The sequence below is a fragment of the Carassius gibelio genome, chromosome A6 (genome assembly GCF_023724105.1).
Source record: "Carassius gibelio isolate Cgi1373 ecotype wild population from Czech Republic chromosome A6, carGib1.2-hapl.c, whole genome shotgun sequence".
NCBI lineage: Eukaryota > Metazoa > Chordata > Actinopteri > Cypriniformes > Cyprinidae > Carassius > Carassius gibelio.
This window is the reverse complement of record NC_068376.1, coordinates 7,041,666-7,056,056: the sequence shown is the minus strand read 5'-3', so window position 1 is coordinate 7,056,056 and position 14,391 is coordinate 7,041,666. Positions and strand designations below refer to the sequence as shown.

Genomic DNA, 14,391 nt, shown 5'->3' with positions numbered 1-14,391 from the left:
GAGTATAGTGTGTAATGCGCCAGTCACTGTATATTAAATATACTTAAAGCATATATAATGTGCACTGTAAAAAATAAGTGTAATTTTAACTGTAAAATTTTGTAAAAACGCTACGGAAAAAAACTGATAATAGGTTAACAGTAAGTTCCCGTACTATATATAGGGAAAAACTGTAAAAGATCTAACAAAGCATTTAATGTAAATTTACAGTAAAATTCTGTTAATTATACAGCTTTTAGAAGTAAAAAAAGAACAAATCAATGTATAATTTACAGTCTAAAACTGTAAACTGATATTCCCAGAATTCCCTGCGTGACACTCCACGTTTGAAAGTATTTTGTTTAAATAATCATGTTTTTAAATAGTTCTTGTTATCAGTTATGTACATTTGAGCTTTATGTTACATCTTCTGTTGCTTAATGAAAGTTTTTTGCATTATTTAAGTATCACGTGTGTTACCATGATGGTGTTTTGTGTTTCCATAAATGTGCACCTTCTATATGTTAATATATACTTCTGCTTGTGGTGAAGCTACTTGTGATGAGCTTTGATACTTCATGTGGCTTTCTCTTATACAGTACCATCTTTATTATTATGGTGGTTGTCAGTATTTTCAAGGTACAAAACAGATTTAATTTTGTGTGTTGTTGAATTTACTGGTTTATATTCACATTTTCCTGTTTGTAAATTACAGCTTTATATTGTAAAATTAACAGTTTTTGACGTAAATGTGTTTACAGTTTTCTGTATTTTTACAAAATTATTCTGGCAACCACAGCTGCCAAAAAGTTTTTGTAAAAACAACAAGAAATTTTTTACAGTGTGCATTATAACTTATATTAAGAGATCCCAGACAAATCCGCCATGCAGTTAGTGTGCGGAAAAAAAGTGAAGCCCCCATTGATCAACCTCAACATCATCTCATTCTAATCCACATTTCTTATGTCTGCTAATTACATACCTACTCATGTCCCGGTCTCTGATTATCATTTCGAACAAAAGGCACACGTTAAGCATAAATTACATATATTTTTGCATATTAGCCAGTGAAGCCATCATATTAATGACCCTGGGGTCAGATGGCAGAAAAAATAAAAGAGAGATAATCTGACAGAATGAAAAATAGAAAGAATAAACACTGAAAGAGACTGAGAAAAGAAAGAGCACCTTTGGCATTTAGGATTGTTTTAATTTCTTTTAATCAAAAAAAAGAAAAGAAGAAAAAAGAACAAGTTTTCATTTCAAATACACAGACACAGTATAGGAAAAGCAGTATATGCAAAATTGCGAAGAATTTAAGATAGAAAAGAACGCAGACAAGCAGCAATATTTTGCATAACGTTTAAGAAAACAGCACTAAAAGTGAAGAAGTTGAGGGTGAAAAACTGCATGTTGTGATTACAAAATTTTCTTGGTTCTTTTGTCCCTTTCTAGACTAAATATAGTGTCTGTCTGTTTGTCTTTTCTCTCTGTCTTTCTGTGCAAGGGCAAGGAGGAGAGGCCTTCTGCACAGCATTGTGGGGGTTAGAATGTGGTGACATCAGAGGAAATGTCAGAGATTGTGGGAGGCAATGTTAAAGAGAAACTCAGCTCATTGCCTGAAAGCCTAACTGACATTTTTGGACAGTTGGAAAGGTCAAGCATACCTTCAGATGAAAACTATTACTCCTTATACAGTTTACACAGGTGGGTAAAATAATATCATGTTTTCACCATATTGACTTGAGTTTCATGCTTGTATGAACTGTCATTCATGGTTATGGAGTAACACACATGTCATACAGTATATCATGTATACATAATATACAAACACCATCACAGCAAATGTATATATATATACACACACACACACACACACACACACACACACATTTGTTTTTGTGAAAAGTGGGGACATCCCATAGGCATAATGGTTTATGTACTGTACAAACTATATTCTATCACCCTTCACCAACCCTACACCTAACCCTAACCCTCACAGGAAACTCTGGCATTTTTACTTTCTCAAAAAAACTCATTCTGTACGATTTATAAGCGTTTTGAAAAATGGGTACATGGGTTACGTTCTCATAAGTCACCTTCTCCTTGTTATACCTGTGTCATACCCATGTCATTATACAGAGTTGTGCCCTGATATTTCACAAAAACAAGAGCACACACACACACACACACACACACACACACACACACACACACACACACACACACACACACACACAACACACACATATATATATACTGCATGTACTACAGGCCAGAACTGTTAATTTTGGCTTTGGCTACTGTGCCATTGAACACCGCAACACATCATAGTCTTCAATAGATTTCACTGTATTTTTAAGTGCAGATATCTGTCTTACAGCTTCATCTGAGGCCAGTTCCATCTGAGACAGACTTTATGTAAATGAATTTGGTTCTGATTGTTAATTAGGGCTTTAGGTGATCAGTATTCATGAGTGTGTGTGGCGCGCTGCTCTCTCCGGGTGTGTCTGTGCTGCGCGGGGGTTGAGGGAGCACTGATCTGGCTTCAGTGACCAGTAGGAAGTATGTGCGCCAGAAACTTGCCGGAATACTGATGAGGGAGGTGAGAAAGGCACCAGTCCACCAGGGAGAACAAGACCCATCCTCCATCTCATGCACCACCAGTGGACTTTACACAATGTGCATATTTTAACGCGAGAGCGTTTCGATCAGTTTCTCAGTATACTTACACACACATAAATCAAACTAGCTTTATAAAATAGAAAACATGCATAGGTCAGATGACCAATAAAGCCCACCTATTTCCCAATTGGCTATGGCAAACATGTACCACAGTGTTTACGCCCACACGTGGGTTTCAATAGCCCAATTTGATGAAAAGACCCTTATTTTGCTTAGCGGGTTCCTATTCAATCAGCCGTGCCTGTTGGAAAACCATTCCTACACACCACAGAGAGGTGTCTCAGAGGGCAAGAAAAACACGCCTTGAAAATGAGAGGAGGAAAATCTGCAATGGCTGAAGGTCTAAAAGGTGGAGATGCAACCACTCTTCAGGCTGTTGTGGCCTTGAGAAAGTCCTCCTCAAACAAAAAGCAAGGAAGATAAAGAAACTTCATCCTTTTTAATGTATTTGACTGCCCAGAGAATAAAATACCACTGAAAGCCTTTTCCCCTCAGTTTTATGAAGCCTATAAAACTTGTCATGACAGACAGAAAAGATGTTACTAGCAGAAAGCGGTAGGTATTTGAAAACACACATAACACTGTGTCACTGGTTAAAAAGCTCTCCTCTGTGATTTGACCTGTGTTTATCGATAAGAAAATGAAAGTTGAAAGGATCCGCAAAGTAAGTGAGTTACATCTGTGATCGGTGAGGGAAAAAGTGTTTGCCATGTCTGTGACAAAAACGCATGAACAAAACAAGGTCCTGAGGCACTTATGGCTCTTGTTATATACTGCCCCCTAGTGATCTTCTTGACAGTTACACTAAATGAGTTAACAAACAAGTTACATTTATATTTTCTCCTAGGACAATAAAATGACACACACACACACACACACACACACACACATATATATATATATATATATATATATCAAGTGACAGTGGGAATGCTAAATGACTTTCTCCAAGTATAAAGTGAAAGTGAAGTGACATTCAGCCAAGTATGGTGACCCATACTCAGAATTTGTGCTCTGCATTTAACATTTTGCACACACACAGAGCAGTGAACACACACACACACACACTGTGAGCACACACCCGAGCAGTGGGCAGCCATTTATGCTGCGGCACCCGGGGAGCAGTTGGGGGTTCGATGCCTTGCTCAAGGGCACCTAAGTCATGGTATTGAAGGTGGAGAGAAAGCTAGAGAGAGCTGTTCATGCACTCCCCCCACCCACAATTCCGTCCAGCCCAAGACTAGAACTCACAACCCTTCGATTGGGAGTCCAACCCTCTAACCATTAGGCCACGACTTCCCTTAATCGGGGGAAGGTATAGACCTATTATAGAGTATATTCTTGTGACCAAAAGGCAACCATTTAGTTCCTTGAACACTTAACAATGTACTAAAAATCACTAAGGATTTAAGAGTCAGAAGTAAGAAGTAAGAAAGAGCTTTATTACCAACTATGCTTACAAACACTTGGGGGCTGGAGCTTCCAGTGCAAAAAAATAAATAAAATTATGAACATAGTGCAAACATACATGATAGTGCAGACATACATAAGAATTACACAGTACAGATGGAATATAACACTATCAAAATCAAATAATGCACTATATACAGAAGTATAAATATATAGAAAAATGTGTAATTGTTTAAATTAATGTACAGATGTTATTTACAAGTGTGCATTTTACAAGCTCTAGGAAGGGTTCTGGTCGTCCCAAACGTCTTCCATTTAAGGATTATGGAGGCCACTGTGCTCTTAGGAACCTTAAGTGCAGCAGAAATTGTTTTGTAACCTTGGCCAGATCTGCCTTGCCACAATTCTGTCTCTGAGCTCTTCAGGCAGTTCCTTTGACCTCATGATTCTCATTTGCTCTATCATGCTCTGTGAGCTGTAAGGTCTTAAACAGGTGTGTGGCTTTCCTAATCAAGTCCAGTCAGTATATCAAACACAGCTGGACTCAAATGAAGGTGTAGAATGATCTCAAGGATGATCAGAAGAAATCAACAGCACTTGGTACTCTAGGTTTGGGCCATTCCCGAGCTCAGAACCCTTCCCCGGACAGCACACAAAATACGCATACCTCAGCTAATTATATGTAAGCATAAACTCGTGAACCACTGTATGTCAGTTATGATGGAAAATCTATAGTTATGAATGTTATCACTAAGGATTTCTTACAGTTCTCAACATTTTACCATAATGGTTGCATGGAAGAAGCGTCATCGTCATATACGGTGGATCCATTGGTGAAAAAGTGATGTAATGCAAATCAGTTCTCATAAAGAAAGAAATTCATCTACATCTTAAATGGCCTGAGGATGAGCACATTTTTATTTTATTTATTTATTCATTTCTGAGAGAACTATCTCTTTAACATCACAGCATCACCCACTCTGTCTTTGCTTTTATATATTTCTCGAAATCTGAATGATGATACACTTTGGCTGAAGTTTAAAATAAATGTTATTTATGCTAAAATAAAAAGCTTCAATTCAGCAATATAAGCGTTCATTAATATACAAAATTGTACACATATTAATAAATGCATGTTTTTACCTCAAGTGTATTCAGTGGGGGCAAAGTTTAAAGTCAATTAAAAGGCTGAAAAAGTACTCTCTTCTGAAAGCATCTGTGAAAATCAGTCAAAAAACTAAACAAAACAGGAAAATACAGGTAAATCTTTCAGAATGTTTTTCATCATCCAAAATATTCATAATGTTAAAACACAATCAAATAATCTTATGATAAGAAATAGGAGCAGTTTTAACATAGCAGTTTAATATAGTGTGTCCTCCTGTTCATTATGGTGAAGAACACCATCCTCATTTAAGCCAAATGAACACCATATTCAGACTGGCCATCAGATACCTGGAAAAAACAAGACACCATAGTAAGACTCATACTGGCAGTTATATATTTTCTGGAGCCAGGTTTGAAACCCAGATCCAGGTCCATTTTTAGCCCATGTCAGTCATTCAGAAAGCCACATGCAGTACATTGTATGGTTGTGCACAAAACATACACTTACTCCATCATCAGTGATGGACGTTACATGTTCTGTTGAGTTATTATTAGAATGAGACACTATTTTTAATTTCATAAAGACATACAGTACAAAACACTGATACACTGCTTAGAGGAAGGAAGATGCCCGTTAAATAAAGAGACTAATGACATAATGAGTCATGTATATAACTCATGGCTGACCCAGACACACCTTTCTCTTGTGTTTCTTAATGTTAACTAACCAAAACATCTGTAAGCGGCCTTAACATCCTTTTCATCCTGTTAACTTTCCTGGGAGGTGACAAAACTAACTACCGGTCAAAGGCTTCTTTGATAAATTAAAAGTTTACCATTTATTAGAAATTTCTAATATTTTGAAACACTATAAATGAGAATGTACTTTTGCAGTTACTTTTGAATGGTGTATGTTTCAGCCCAAGAAGCTTCATTAAACATGGGTGTCAACAAGTTGGTTGACAATGCAATGCAAGGACATCAATGTAATTTGGAAATTACTGTCTATAATTGACAACAAACATAAAAATCTTCACCCTCTTATTAATATGAATACCATTCTATTAATATTTCAGTGATGTCTTTAATCAGTTTACTCACTGTTTGTGTGCACAGGCAGTTTCCGTCTACTTGAGCAGTTGGGATCCAGCCCTGGTTTGGAGCACTTAGCCTTCTGAAATACAGCCAAGGCTAAAAGAGACACTGCTGCAGGAGGGGTAGGGGTCAAAACTTAAATATGATTTAGATAAAAAAGGTTCTGTGAGGTTCAGAATAAGAGCTGCAATTGTTTTCAGCCCTAGAGATGTTCAGATCAGTGTTAGTTTGGGGAGAGTGGGCTTTTGGTGTGGCGTATTGTGAATACGGGGATTAAGTTGAAGTTTTCCCATTGTTCAAGGTCTTCATCACAGGTCTTGCTTGCTCGAATCCTCTTAATTTTCTCCGTTATTCTCATCCCAGCAGAGAGATGGTGGAAGTGATGGGAAGTCTATTTCTTCCATAGTTTTTTCTTCTTGAGTGTTTGTGAATTCTTTCTGAATCCTTTTTTTCATACCATCATCACCACCTACAGTAGAAACTTCCTTTTCCTCCCCTCTTCTACCCAATCCTTTTCCCCCAAAGCATGCTCTCCCCTCTCCTCTTGCTCCACGTGATGTGTATTCGGATTGACTGGTGATCTATCAGCAAGTTCTGAAGGATTAACCCTCTTTTACTGTAGTTCTAGATTGTTCATTGCGCTGCCTAAATGTTCTAGATTACCAAGGCCTCTTTGAAGTGATTTCAAGCTCCATGTTTTCTAGATGAATACATTGGTACTCTTCATTTTTAAGTTGCAAATTCGTACTTAATTTTTTTTAAGGAAGTACAAATCAAGAAATGAATTCAGCAAAATGAGCATACAGTACTTTATAGAAGTTAAGGTTCTCTGTTGCCGTGCCTGCAGAGATTCTGCAAGTTCACTTATAACTTTAGCGAATGCAGGGCAGTGGACAGCAATGCAAGCTCTGGATTTGTCTGAACTCTTGTCATTCCCTTGAGCTTCCTCCACTGAAGCAAAACAGTGTTATGACATAGACAAGTGTTTTTTGAGTGTGTCTTGTGCTCATTTGTAAAACCATCTCATCTGCAAACTACAGTATTACTAATTTAGCACCAAAAAAAAAAAAAAAAAAAAAAAACAGAAAAAACACCACAGCATACAATATGTATTTTTATTGAATTTATTCAAATATGAATCAGTATTAGTAAATTGAATTTCAAAAGTTAATTTGGCAAAAAATAAATAACTGCAAAAAACAAACAATGAAACAAATATACAAACAACAATGAATATAACATTAAAATTATTATAACAAAAAGCAAAACTTAACAGCTTTAATCAAAAAATGTAGATTATTTGTGGCTGATGAATTCATTTGGAATTTCTGAATTCTGAATAATTTAAGATTAACTTATTAAATCATTCCTTATTAACCCAACATAAAAAAATACATTGAATTGAATTAATCTGAACCGCAGTTACATAGATAAAAATATCTAACACTGATTACAACCATCTTGGGAGCCCTGGCTCAAAATCAACATTTAATTGTGTTAAAGTGCTACAGATTACACAAACACTGAAATAACTTTATATTAAAAATATTAGAACCTACAAACAATGATGAAATCTATTTAAGGCATAAATTGACTCTGACTGTTATTGACCTGCATGGGTGTGCATTCCTTTATCCTCCAGAATACTACATAACAAGCTGAAAAAGACTTCACATTACAGTTTAAAGTAAGAGGGAGTGACATAAAGCAAGGAAGTCAATTAAACAACAAAACAAGACTCAACGAGAACTTTAGTTCAGTGCAACGTGCATAAGACACGAAGGCTAGGTAAAGACACAGAGAACAAATAGCCTGTGAATGAAAGCAGGAACAGAGAAGCATGCATGGAGGAGAAGAGGAGGAAAGGAGACTGTGCTGCCTGTTAGGCTCCCCCTCCTGGTAGTACAGTGGAAAAAAAAAGCAAATAATTCATCCAACAGAGTTGGCAAGTACAGACAAATAAAAGATTTTCTTACATTTGTTCAAGCTTGATTCTATGCTGAAACTGCATATACTTGACATCTAGGAAACCAGCACTAGCATGCACACAAGTATTCACAAATGGTTAAACATAGAAAATTAAAAGAACAAATATTAATGCATACCTTTGTTATCTGAATCGGACGTGGTGGGGCCATCACATAGTGGAGGTGGAAGCGGAGCTCTCCGTTTAGACCTTTTAAGGGAGGACTCAGTGGATGAGAAACGACTGAGTTGACCCTGACCCTCAGTGAGGTTATGTTTGGAATTAAATAATAACAGTGTTTAATGTGTACTGCATAGTAAATACTTAAAGTGGAATGGTTTACATTATACTTTTTATTTTTATACAGCCTCATTATACTGTAGTTTCATTTGTTGTTAAAATAAATTCTGTTTGCAAATGTCTCAAATTTGGCAATCAAGTAATGAGTAAAATATAAGATAGAAAAATTTAAGAAAAATTGTATCTGTTATTACAAGCTCATTCATCAAAATGGGCATTGCGGGTCAAACTGAGTGCATTGCACTGTGGGATACTGTAATTAATTCTGTTTTCTTGTTATATACTATATTTTTGGCAAATAAAGTAGGTCTATATAGTATTCCAAGCACAAAAAAAATCTGAATATTATGAGCAATACACTGTATATACTGCAGAAAATATAGCATGCCTTTCAAAACATGCCACAGATCCATACACATATGTACTATTTTTCTTTAATACTTAGCCAGATGTTTAGCTATAAAACTGGATTCTGAACAGTAGAACTGCACATTCCTGCCAATGTTGGTATTGTTATCTAAAAGTTCAATTCAAAACATTTTATTTGAAATAAAGCTGAAATAATGAAATGGAAAAACCTGGAATATTAAAATTACTAATATATACTATGAAAATTGTACAGTCACACTGAAGGCATCAAGGGCTATTTGACCAAGAAGGAGAGTGATGGGGTGCTGCGCCAGATGACCTGGCCTCCACAGTCACCGGACCTGAACCCATTCGAGATGGTTTAGGGGTGAGCTGGACCGCAGACAGAAGGCAAAAGGGCCAACAAGTGCTAAGCATCTCTCGGGGAACTCCTTCAAGACTGTTGGAAGACCATTTCAGGTGACTACCTCTTGAAGCTCATCAAGAGAATGCCAAGAGTGTGCAAAGCAGTAATCAAAGCAAAAGGTGGCTACTTTGAAGAACCTACAATATGACATATTTTCAGTTGTTTCACACTTTTTTGTTATGTATATAATTCCATAAATAATTCCACATGTGTTAATTTATAGTGTTGATGCCTTCAGTGTGAATCTACAATTTTCATAGACATGAAAATAAAGAAAACTCTTTGAATGAGGTGTGTCCAAATTTTTGGTCTGTACTGTGTATATATATATATATATATATATATATATATATATATATATATATATATATATATATATATATATAGAGAGAGATTTTTTACACACATATACATATATATATATATATATATATGTGTAAATATATACACATATAAGCATAATAAGAATATTAAAAAAAATTAAATAACCAAAGCATTCCTACCTGTTTTCCAGAAGAGTCACTCTTTGACAGATCAGAAAAATTTCTGGTGTGAAGTCCAGAAGTGACATTCTGGGACACCGTCAAAGGAGGCCGAGGAGCTCGTCTCTTCTTTGGCATGTCGGCAGTGACCCTGGGTAAGGTTAAGTGGCCATTAACACCATTCACCCTGTCCGCACATTGGCTGTTCTGTTCAGGAGCACTGCCAGCCACAGCCTGTAGAGGAAAAAGAAGAGAGAAAAATAAATAAATCACTGAATATGTTGAAAGAAGTTAAATATTACAGAAAATGTATATTTTTTATATATGCAAACTGAATTCATTTTCAAAAACATGAGACAAGATAAACAGATAGGAAAGCTGAGAGATAAATGGATTCAGAGACAGATGGGTGGACCAGCACAAGTGTTTTACAATGTTACAGTTTGGTTATGATATTTCCCCCCATCATTTCCTAAATATGAAAGGTTGCACAGATTGCAAAACCAAACAGACTGACAGGTGTACAAACTTGCTCGGACGTTTTCTTGTCCTTGAATAATCCAAAGAAACCTTTGTCTCCCTTCTCTCTGTGTTTCTTTTCTTTGACTGGGGATTTCTGTTCTTCATCACCACCTGGACAAGCACAAAAGAGCCTTAGTTCAAAATAAAATGAAAAATAAAATAGATAAATAAACTGCAAGATGTATCTAATTAATATTGCTTCATTCACATATTTAAACATGTAATTCAAACAGATAAAAATCATAAACATGGGGTCTCCTTCACAAACTGTGTATTTTTATGATTTTGTGTGTGAAATCTATGTATGCATCGATTTTCATAAATTATGATTCATTAATAACTTTCATACAAATAACTGTAATAAAAATTTAGCAACTACATGTTTTCTCTGCATAACAAAAATAAAAGGTTGTCAAGTAAGCAGAATATGGAGATGGTTTGGGTGTGTTTAATGCAAATGAGAATTGTGGTCACTCATTTGTGATACTCCAAAATAATTTGACATAATAATGAGGTTAAAATCAAATGAATATGCCTGTACAAACGAAAATGTGCAAATTAATCCAAATTGTGAAATTACTGAATAATTCATGCAATTATTAATTTAATGAGACCCACATTGTGTACTAAACACACACAGTATGTATTGCACATTGTATGGTGTTTTGAAATTAATGAGATACAGTGTGCAACATTGCCACAATCTCACTACAGTGCCCTATTTTCTTTCTTTCTTTCTTTTTTTTCTAACCTTTAATGTCTTTAGCATACAGCTCCCTGATTCCATAGTCACTGAGTGTTTGTGTTAGATCCAGAGGTTCCTCTGATTGATATGTCCTCAGTAAGATGCTGGTATCAGGGTCGAACTCACACTTCTCACACACTGTGGGCATCAGCTCAGCCAGCGGCACAGTAGGATTGACCCGTACTACTGCCTTTATGGGACTTCTTGTAGTTTATCAGAAGACGAACTGTTGCCTGGAAAATTTAATTTTTAGAGAGTTAATTTTTTTTATGACAGGTTCAAGGTAACTTAAGACCCTGTGCCCAACACCTGGGTGACCTACTATGAAAGTATGACAATTAGGACTCAGCAAGATACACTTGTTTTAGGCACCATAAGGGTCCTAATCCTAGATTCATTTCTTGATATTTGACAAAACCAACTAAAAATTTAACTTTAAGATGATATGGTAATACAATTATTAAGATACAATATGGATACAATTATTAAGCTTTCAGTCATGGAACATGAGGTTTCTTCTTGTTATCACATCCTTTAGTAAGCAGGACAACTCTTTCAAATTCAAGAGAGCCAATCATGGAGCTGGGTTTGAAATTGACGTGGTTTTGATTGGTGGAAACAAGCTTAATGACATGCTCTGATGGAACGAGATGGTGTTGAGCACACAGTGTAACCAGAACATCCATAACTGGTTTACTGCAAGCGCACACACACAAGGGAATTAAACTATGTCCAGAATTGGTGAAAATGTGCTAAATCAACTTTGTTGTTTCCCTCTGGCTCACCTTCCATGCACTGTGGATGTGGTCTCCTGTCCTCCTGGGAGTAGTACAGTCAGAGTGATGTCCCTGTCCACGAGATCTTCTTTGGGATCCATAGATGGGTTCTGTAGCTAGTATGAAAGATAGATGACACTGTAGATTTTAGTTTTCCTATTGATGAAGCTAAAAAATAAATAAATTGATGGGTCATTCAATTGGAACACCATACATTTATCCAAGTAGGAATAATACGAAATCCCATCTGGATACAATCACTCATGGATTTGCCTTTCTGGAAGTAGTTCTTTGGAACTGAGACAATTCTGGCATCCACTGGTCTGGTACACACTCATGGAAGAATGCTTTGTGATGAATCACATCTCCAACTTGTGTAAAAATCCTGTCTGTGTCTCAGCAACCGCTGTGCAGGGGAAGTTTCCAGATCTGTTCCAATGACTGAATTTTCAGCCGTGGGCTCTGTTAGACATGGATTGGAGCAATACCTCTGTGATGTCTTAGCTTAGTATTAACTTAAACAAACTTTTGTTCATCTTCAACACATCAACTGCCACTAAGCCCCTCTCCAAACAATATTTAACTGTTGAAATGTATATTATAATTTTAGTTTTAATAATATTAATGTGCATATAACTGTGTGCCACGTTTTTTTTCACAACCTCGAACACATCAAAGTAAATAATACCTTATACATTACTGCTCAAAAGTTTGGTGATCTTTCAATAATCGTTTTTATTTAGCAAGGATGCATACAACTGAATTGAAGTAACACTAAAGTCTTTTCCGAAGGACCACGTGACACGAAGACTGAAGTAACAGTAAAAAATAAGCTTTTCCATCACAGGAATAAACTAAATTTTAAAATACATTAAAACAGAAAACAGTTACTTTATATTGTAATACTATTTCACAATTACTGTTTTACTGTATTTTGGATCAAATACATTTCACAGAAGTTGTTGTGGGGTTTATGATCATCAAACCATTCAGTTCTGATAAGGCACTGTTCTAAACAGTTTGTTGATCGTGTCATTAAAACCAAAACCAAATCCTGCTGATCATCGGGGGGCAAAGAAGAGAAATGCACATCAACCCACGCGTATTTCCCATGAGAACGAAGGCGACAAACGGAGGAACGCCAAACGCACGTGACCATCCAATGTTCAGTAAGGGCACACAGAAACACACATTTGTTTCTTATACACGGATACACCCATACATGCTCATTTAAATCTTCGTTTGTATAATTTTAAGACTTTCACGACCTTAAAAGGTTTGTTATATCGTAGCAGGATTAATTTAAGTACTATAAGTAGCTCAACGACGCGCACTAAAGTTACGCAGTGTGGCACCTGTACCTTACCTTACTTATCTTCAGCCCTCAATAAGGGGGTTCTTCCAACATCTGCCGTTTAGAAACAAAAAGAGGGCTAAATGACCAAAGAAAAGAGTGGATGCAAAGACCAGCTTTGGTAATCCTCCAATAGTGTTGTCAGTAGTCTACCTTATGGACATGCTCAGTGCTGTGACATCTGTTTCCTGCGTGTGCACGCGCGTGAGAGAAAGAGGTTTTAGGCTATTGAGTTGACAGAGTTGAGTTCGATTGTACTTAAAACGCTAATCGAAATATATTTTGTTGAGGAACACTAAACGACAAAGATAGATTTTGTTTGTTAATACGTTTATCATTTATCAATTTATGTCAATAATGTCTTAAATGTTTGATGGAAGTTGTGTGAGAGAAAGATGATTTGTGGGCATGAATGAATCAAGATACTTATGTTTACTTGACTTGTGCTAATGCACTAGCAATCTTCAAGAACTGGCTGCTGATCACATGACAGATGAGTAATCAGCTTATGGTGGTTCTGTTGTTGTTCGAAAAAGTGGTTGCTGAAGTTGATTCATTTTAACACATTTTGCTTGCTCAATAGGGCCACACAGAAGTGCAGTAATTTATCACTTTCATACAAGAGGAAAACGTATTGATATTAAGCACTAAAATGGTTTCTACCCTCCATAGCACTAAAGAACACGGTCAAGGACTCATCACAGTAATTATGCAACATCTATGCTATGCTTTAGTAATTTAAAGAAAAGTGGGTTGATTGTATCAAAGGAACCCCCACACACAAAGCAAGATGCAAATATATCCTTATTTGTGCATGTGTTTACATTTAACATTGATAACATTATCTCATTCCCCTCATGCAATCTGTCTCAGTGTGTTTAACTCACACATCCTCTGACCAGCGGCCAGCTACACATAGAAAAATCAGACCTTGAATCTTTTCTCAAGTGTCTGTTTGAGTTTCAGATCATGTATCTATTCTGGCATCTGAACAGATATTCATGAACTTGTGTGTATGCGTATTTAGTGTCAGAGGGTGAGTAGATATATTCAGCAGACTTATTCTAATGAAGGCATGTACTGTCACACTTTAGTGCTAATGTAACTGTGCTGTGTGTGTATATGACTAGGCTGCTTATAATTTAGGGAATTGTATTTATTAGCAAATATAGACCATTTTAATTTAATGGGAAAA

General features: G+C 36.3%; 1 protein-coding gene across 9 annotated transcripts; it reads right to left on the bottom strand.

Annotated features, from left to right (window-relative positions):
- Positions 1–7,403: 7,403 nt before the first annotated feature.
- Positions 7,404–13,413, bottom strand: LOC128016182 (cordon-bleu protein-like 1). 9 transcript variants are annotated; one of them, XR_008184083.1, is made up of 10 exons: positions 13,350–13,413; positions 13,209–13,250; positions 12,057–12,304; positions 11,852–11,958; positions 11,073–11,299; positions 10,329–10,432; positions 9,821–10,033; positions 8,382–8,452; positions 8,253–8,312; positions 7,404–8,172 (listed from the first exon to the last, which is right to left on the bottom strand). XR_008184083.1 is itself a non-coding variant. In XM_052600651.1 (10 exons), exons 5-9 carry the CDS (start codon positions 11,212–11,214, stop codon positions 8,299–8,301), a joined length of 600 nt encoding a protein of 199 aa, XP_052456611.1. In that variant the 5' UTR covers positions 11,215–11,299; positions 11,852–11,958; positions 12,057–12,304; positions 13,209–13,250; positions 13,350–13,413; the 3' UTR covers positions 7,404–8,172; positions 8,253–8,298. The 9 variants fall into 9 exon arrangements, 7 of the variants coding, with proteins under 7 accessions (XP_052456611.1, XP_052456606.1, XP_052456612.1 ...); XM_052600651.1 differs by having other exon boundaries at positions 8,382–8,496; positions 10,317–10,432; XR_008184082.1 differs by lacking the exon at positions 8,253–8,312.
- Between the last annotated feature and the right edge of the window lie 978 nt (positions 13,414–14,391).

Excerpts from the sequence above, each read along its gene's own strand:
- LOC128016182 (XM_052600651.1), bottom strand. The coding sequence starts at position 11,214 with ATGCCCACAGTGTGTGAGAAGTGTGAGTTCGACCCTGATACCAGCATC. Across the intron at positions 10,034-10,316 it reads CCGAGCAAGTTTGTACACCT|GCTGTGGCTGGCAGTGCTCC; the intron begins GTCAGTCTGTTT and ends TTTCCTCTACAG. Across the intron at positions 8,497-9,820 it reads GTGACTCTTCTGGAAAACAG|GGTCAACTCAGTCGTTTCTC; the intron begins GTAGGAATGCTT and ends ACTGAGGGTCAG.